The 7,500-nt window shown below is 45.0% G+C and overlaps 1 protein-coding gene across 5 annotated transcripts in view; it reads left to right on the forward strand.

Moving 5' to 3' along the window:
- The window catches only part of LOC106596576 (F-box/WD repeat-containing protein 7), an 84,345-nt gene that overhangs the window by 33,259 nt on the left and 43,586 nt on the right, over positions 1–7,500 (forward strand). For 4 of the 5 annotated variants that reach the window (XM_045713747.1, XM_045713748.1, XM_045713749.1 and 1 more), the window contains 2 exons: positions 424–506; positions 4,467–4,608. In XM_045713747.1, coding sequence (XP_045569703.1) covers positions 424–506; positions 4,467–4,608 — 225 coding nt within the window. Of the gene's footprint in view, positions 100–423; positions 507–4,466; positions 4,609–7,500 lie in introns of all 5 variants that reach the window. The other variant, XM_045713751.1, reaches the window with a different exon arrangement.

Raw genomic sequence — 7,500 nt, forward strand, 5'->3', positions numbered from 1 at the left:
TCTTGATCAACGTTTACATGTTTTTGTTTGTGTGTGTGTGATATTTAAACCGTTTTAAACTCCAATATAAGGTGTATTGGTATCTGGTGGCAGCAGACAGTGAGTTGTTTTAGACGACAGCTGTGTGTTTTTATATTTTCCCGTCTTCTGTCACCCTCCACCTTATACACTGTAAATACAACGTCAGAGCCTGGTACTTTAAGGGCTAGTGAGAACAGACACGACTCTACAGGGCTGGATTGTGGTTGTTTTTTGGTTAGGGTGTGGAGCTTTTATGATGGTAGTGACGGGTATGCTACGTGTATGCTAGTTTGTGACTTTCTGTTTTGTACTGTGGCTTAACTTTTCTCCCTCTCTCCATTCTCTCTCCATTCTCCCTCCATTCCTCCATCTCCCTCTCCCCCCCAACTCTTTCTCTATCAGATGAAGAGGAAGTTGGACCATGGACCAGACGTCAGGCCGTTCTCTTCAGGAAAGAAACACTGCAAAGGTTCCAACTACCTCAGGTAACACGCGCCCTGCCGCCTCGGGTAACACGGGCCCTGCCGCCTCGGGTAACACGCGCCCTGCCGCCTCGGGTAACACGGGCCCTGCCGCCTCGGGTAACACGGGCCCTGCCGCCTCGGGTAACACGGGCCCTGCCGCCTCGGGTAACACGGGCCCTGCCGCCTCGGGTAACACGCTCCCTGCCGCCTCGGGTAACACGCGCCCTGCCGCCTCGGGTAACACGCGCCCTGCCGCCTCGCTCTCCATATAATTCCGTCTCTCTAGTGTGAGTCATATCAACTAATTTCTTCAGGTACTATGGGTAGCAGAACGTCTGATAAATTATGAGAATGAAAGATATGATGTTGAACATTTTCCTTGTAAGATAGAAACACTGGTTATTACGAATTCTTTACCTCCCCCTTCTCTCTCGCCCAGTGATGTACTGGGCCGTACACACTACCCTCTGTAGTGCCTTATGGTCAGATGCCGAGCAGTTGCCATACCAGGCGGTGATGCAACCAGTCAGGATGCTCTTGATGGTGCAGCTGTAGAACTTTTTTGAGGATCTGGGGACCCATGCCAAATCTTTTCAGTCTCTTGAGGGGGGGGGGGACAAAGGTGTTGTCGTGCCCTCTTCACGACTGTCTTGATGTGTTTGGACCATGATAGTTTGTTGATGTGGACACCAAAGAACTAGATAAACTCTCGACCCGCTCCACTACAGCCCCATTGATGTTAATGGGGGCCTATTCGGCCCGCCTTTTCCTGTAGTCCACGATCAGCTCCTTTGTCTTGCTCACGTTGAGGGAGAGGTTGTTGTCCTGGCACCACATAGCCTATAGGGAGGAAGTCAGAGAACTGGCAGTCTCGTCGTTGTCGGTGTTCAGGCCTACCACTGTTGTGTCATCAGCAAACTTAATGATGGTATTCGAGTGGGTGAACACAGAGTACAGGAGGGGACTAAGCACACACCCCTGAGGGGCCCCAGTGTTGAGGATCAGCATGGCAGATGTGTTGTTGCCTACCCTCACCACCTGGGGGCAGCCCGTCAGGAAGTCCAGGATCCAGTTGCAGAGGGAGGTGTTTAGTCCCAGGGTCCTTAGCTTAGTGATGAGCTTTGAGTGTACTATGGTGTTGAACGCTGAGCTGTAGTCAATGAACAACATTCTCACATATATGTTCCTTTTGTCCAGGTGGGAAAGGGCAGTGTGGAGTGCAATAGAGATTGTGTCATCTGTGGATCTGTTGCGGCGGTATGCAAATTGGAGTGGGTCTAGGGTTTCTGGGATGATGGTGTTGATGTGAGCCACAAGCCTTTCAAAGCACTTCATGGATACAGACGTAAGTGCTATGGGTCTGTAGTCATTTAATCAAGTTACCTTAGTGTTCTTGGGCACAGGGACTATGGTGGTCTGCTTGAAACATGTTGGTATTACAGACTCGGTCAGGAAGAGGTTGAAAATGTCAGTGAAGACACTTGCCAGTTGGTCCGCGCATACTCTGAGTACACGTCCTGGTAATCCATCTGGCCCCACGGCTTTGTGTATGTTGACCTGTTTAAAGGTCTTGATCACATCGGCTACTGAGAGCGTTATCACAGTCATCCAGAACAGCTGGTGCTCTCGTGCATGTTTCAGTTTTGCTTGCCTCAAGCGAGCATAAAGGGCATTTAGCTCGTCAAATATAATTTTATTGGTTGCAAGAATTTTGTAGAATGATTTGTATTGAAAACAAAGTTTTTTTGAATCTGGTGTCGTTTTGCGTATCAGTTCATAGACCATGTGACATGGAATCGGTACGTCAAAAATCTCCTCCCAACTGGCCCCTCCCTCCAATCTATATGTCAATTTTTTTTTTTTAAATCCTTAAATGAAACTGGTATACTTTTTTAATTATCACAATTGTCTTGAACCAACGTTGGTCTTTAATTCAGGGCAGACATACAAGTTCCTTACTTTCTCCCCCTTCCACTTGCCTCTTCCATTTTTTTGCAGTAATTCTGCAATTAGTTGGTTGTAATTTGGGGTAGAGCAGAGATTTCCATATATTTATGTTAGATGCATGTGTGACAACTCCACCTGTCCTGATATCATTTACCAAGACCGTCATTTGTTTCTTCACAAAAAAAATGGTTTATTATCAAATCGTATATTTGAGTTTAACCATAATATTTGTTCTGTCTTTTCTGGAGGATTAAACTGTAATTGCAACCGACCTTCTATGGCTTGTTTTAAAAAAAAAAAAAAATAGGGATATTTTGGAGATTTCAATAATTACAAGTGAATGGTTGTAATCTGAATAAAAGGGAAAAGACCATTCTTGAACACTGGGTGAGCCTGCTTTACTTATCTGCTGGGGAACCATTTCGGATTTAAGTATCATTTTTGTATGACTCAAGCCTTTAGTGAGAGGTCCAATGCTTTAATATTTAATAACTTCTCCCTTCTGAATGCATGTTCATTATATAAATAGGTCCATTTTAAATTTGTCTAGCTTGTCATTCCAAGTGAAATTGAATATTTTTTTGCTCATATAATTTACCATTTAATTAGTAAACTACACGGTAATGTAAAATTTATATTTTTTAGTAATCCAATAAGTAATATAGTACATCATTTGGTTTTAATCCAGAGAGGATAGAAACAGTATGTAGATCCTCTATGAGGCTGTGGAGGGATTCAGATTGTGGTTTTAAAAGAATGGTGTGAGGTAGCTTAGTGGATAGAGCGTTGGAATAGTAACCGAAAGGTTGCAAGTTGAAATCCCTGAGCTGAGAAGGTAAAAATCTGTCGTTCTGCCCCTAAACAAGGCAGTTAACCCACTGTTCCTAGGCCGTCATTGAAAATAAGAATTTGTTCTTAACTGACTTGCCTAGTTAAATAAATAAAGGTGTGTAAAACATTTTTATTTTTTTAAGTGAATCATCAGTGTACAATGATGCCTTTGTTTTTAAGCCCTGGATTTCTAGACCTTTGATATGAATATTGGATCTGATTTTAACAGCTAACATTTCGATGGCAATAATAAATATAAATGCCGATAGTGGACAACCTTGTTTTACGCCTCTTGACCGCTTAATACTTTCTGAGAAGTAGCCATTATTTTTACTATTTTACACCTAGGGTTACTATTGTTACCTATACACATTTTGTGGGGAAAGTACTCAATTGTCATACTTGAGTAAAAGTAAAGATACCTTAATAGAAAATGACTCAAGTAAAAGTGAAAGTCACCCAGTGAAATACTACTTTAGTTAAAAGTATTTGGTTTTAAATATACTTCATTATCGAAGTAAATGTTATAGCTAAAATATACTAAAGTATCAAAAGTAAAAGTATAATTAATTTATAATTCTCTATATTAAGCAAACCAGACGGCACCATTTTACATTTTTTTGTATTATTGATGGATAGCCAGGGGCATACTCCAACACTCAGACATCATTTACAAAGGAAGCATTTGTGTTTAGTGAGTCCGCCAGATCAGAGGCAGTAGGGATGACCAGGGATGTTCTCTTGATAAGTCTGTGAATTGAACCATTTTCCTGTCAAAATGTAATAAGTACTTTTGGGTGTCAGGGGAAAATGTAGTAAAGTAAAAGTTGTCAAAAAATATAAATAGTAAAGTACAGATACCCCAAAAAACGACTTAAGTAGTACTTTAAAGTATTTTTACTTAAGTACTTTACACCCCTGCCTTTACATAACTTTAACCCATTTATATATGAGATTCTCCAAAATGTAAATATTCCAGGCATTTATATGTAAATTCTAGTCGTACTTTATCCAAAGCCTCGGCTATGAATAGCAGGCCTGGTTTCCCCCGATTCTTCAGTGTTCTATTGTTTCCAGTACTTGTCGTATATTATCTCCAATGTATCGTCCATGTAAAAAAAAACCTGTCTGATTACAATGAATAATATCCGACAAAACCTTTTTGAATTCTCAACCTCTCTTTCTCATGTTCTCTCTCTCCAGTCCCTCCAGTCTCGTTCCATTCCAGACCACGCCCACTACCTTTGGAGACCTGCGAGCAGCCAATGGGCATTCAGCTCAGAGGAGACGTGTCACCTCAGGCCCGCCCCCCTCCGGCCTACAGGACTGGCTTCACACCTTCCAGGTGAGAGACGCACACACCCTCTCTCATAAATTGAAAAAGTATTGCTTTACATTTCCTCTCTCGGACTCTGCTGCTGCGTCTCCCTAACAGCCATTAAGCCCTGGGAACCTGGAGTGCTTTACAAACAGGGAGAGAAGGGCTTTCTGGGATGGAGTGACGGGATTAGAGGAGAACAAACCTCAGCTAATTAAATCATTAAATACCTCTCCTCCCTCCATTCATTAGGAGGAAATATCTGGGGTTCTGGACCCTCTGTGGTTCTGTAGTATTAAGGAATGGTGAACAGCCCTAGGGGTTCTGGACCCTCTGTGGTTCTGTAGTATTAAGGAATGGTGAACAGCCCTAGGGGTTCTGGACCCTCTGTGGTTCTGTAGTATTAAGGAATGGTGAACAGCCCTAGGGGTTCTGGACCCTCTGTGGTTCTGTAGTATTAAGGAATGGTGAACAGCCTTAGGGGTTCTGGACCCTCTGTGGTTCTGTAGTATTAAGGAATGGTGAACAGCCCTAGGGGTTCTGGACCCTCTGTGGTTCTGTAGTATTAAGGAATGGTGAACAGCCCTAGGGGTTCTGGACCCTCTGTGGTTCTGTAGTATTAAGGAATGGTGAACAGCCCTAGTAGGGTTCTGGACCCTCTGTGGTTCTGTAGTATTAAGGAATGGTGAACAGCCCTAGGGGTTCTGGACCCTCTGTGGTTCTGTAGTATTAAGGAATGGTGAACAGCCCTAGGGGTTCTGGACCCTCTGTGGTTCTGTAGTATTAAGGAATGGTGAACAGCCCTAGGGGTTCTGGACCCTCTGTGGTTCTGTAGTATTAAGGAATGGTGAACAGCCCTAGGGGTTCTGGACCCTCTGTGGTTCTGTAGTATTAAGGAATGGTGAACAGCCCTAGGGGTTCTGGACCCTCTGTGGTTCTGTAGTATTAAGGAATGGTGAACAGCCCTAGGGGTTCTGGACCCTCTGTGGTTCTGTAGTATTAAGGAATGGTGAACAGCCCTAGGGGTTCTGGACCCTCTGTGGTTCTGTAGTATTAAGGAATGGTGAACAGCCCTAGGGGTTCTGGACCCTCTGTGGTTCTGTAGTATTAAGGAATGGTGAACAGCCCTAGGGGTTCTGGACCCTCTGTGGTTCTGTAGTATTAAGGAATGGTGAACAGCCCTAGGGGTTCTGGACCCTCTGTGGTTCTGTAGTATTAAGGAATGGTGAACAGCCCTAGGGGTTCTGGACCCTCTGTGGTTCTGTAGTATTAAGGAATGGTGAACAGCCCTAGGGGTTCTGGACCCTCTGTGGTTCTGTAGTATTAAGGAATGGTGAACAGCCCTAGGGGTTCTGGACCCTCTGTGGTTCTGTAGTATTAAGGAATGGTGAACAGCCCTAGGGGTTCTGGACCCTCTGTGGTTCTGTAGTATTAAGGAATGGTGAACAGCCCTAGGGGTTCTGGACCCTCTGTGGTTCTGTAGTATTAAGGAATGGTGAACAGCCCTAGGGGTTCTGGACCCTCTGTGGTTCTGTAGTATTAAGGAATGGTGAACAGCCCTAGGGGTTCTGGACCCTCTGTGGTTCTGTAGTATTAAGGAATGGTGAACAGCCCTAGTAGGGTTCTGGACCCTCTGTGGTTCTGTAGTATTAAGGAATGGTGAACAGCCCTAGGGGTTCTGGACCCTCTGTGGTTCTGTAGTATTAAGGAATGGTGAACAGCCCTAGGGGTTCTGGACCCTCTGTGGTTCTGTAGTATTAAGGAATGGTGAACAGCCCTAGGGGTTCTGGACCCTCTGTGGTTCTGTAGTATTAAGGAATGGTGAACAGCCCTAGGGGTTCTGGACCCTCTGTGGTTCTGTAGTATTAAGGAATGGTGAACAGCCCTAGGGGTTCTGGACCCTCTGTGGTTCTGTAGTATTAAGGAATGGTGAACAGCCCTAGGGGTTCTGGACCCTCTGTGGTTCTGTAGTATTAAGGAATGGTGAACAGCCCTAGGGGTTCTGGACCCTCTGTGGTTCTGTAGTATTAAGGAATGGTGAACAGCCCTAGGGGTTCTGGACCCTCTGTGGTTCTGTAGTATTAAGGAATGGTGAACAGCCCTAGGGGTTCTGGACCCTCTGTGGTTCTGTAGTATTAAGGAATGGTGAACAGCCCTAGGGGTTCTGGACCCTCTGTGGTTCTGTAGTATTAAGGAATGGTGAACAGCCCTAGGGGTTCTGGACCCTCTGTGGTTCTGTAGTATTAAGGAATGGTGAACAGCCCTAGGGGTTCTGGACCCTCTGTGGTTCTGTAGTATTAAGGAATGGTGAACAGCCCTAGGGGTTCTGGACCCTCTGTGGTTCTGTAGTATTAAGGAATGGTGAACAGCCCTAGGGGTTCTGGACCCTCTGTGGTTCTGTAGTATTAAGGAATGGTGAACAGCCCTAGGGGTTCTGGACCCTCTGTGGTTCTGTAGTATTAAGGAATGGTGAACAGCCCTAGGGGTTCTGGACCCTCTGTGGTTCTGTAGTATTAAGGAATGGTGAACAGCCCTAGGGGTTCTGGACCCTCTGTGGTTCTGTAGTATTAAGGAATGGTGAACAGCCCTAGGGGTTCTGGACCCTCTGTGGTTCTGTAGTATTAAGGAATGGTGAACAGCCCTAGGGGTTCTGGACCCTCTGTGGTTCTGTAGTATTAAGGAATGGTGAACAGCCCTAGGGGTTCTGGACCCTCTGTGGTTCTGTAGTATTAAGGAATGGTGAACAGCCCTAGGGGTTCTGGACCCTCTGTGGTTCTGTAGTATTAAGGAATGGTGAACAGCCCTAGGGGTTCTGGACCCTCTGTGGTTCTGTAGTATTAAGGAATGGTGAACAGCCCTAGGGGTTCTGGACCCTCTGTGGTTCTGTAGTATTAAGGAATGGTGAACAGCCCTAGGGGT

The sequence above is a fragment of the Salmo salar genome, unplaced genomic scaffold, assembly GCF_905237065.1.
Source record: "Salmo salar unplaced genomic scaffold, Ssal_v3.1, whole genome shotgun sequence".
NCBI lineage: Eukaryota > Metazoa > Chordata > Actinopteri > Salmoniformes > Salmonidae > Salmo > Salmo salar.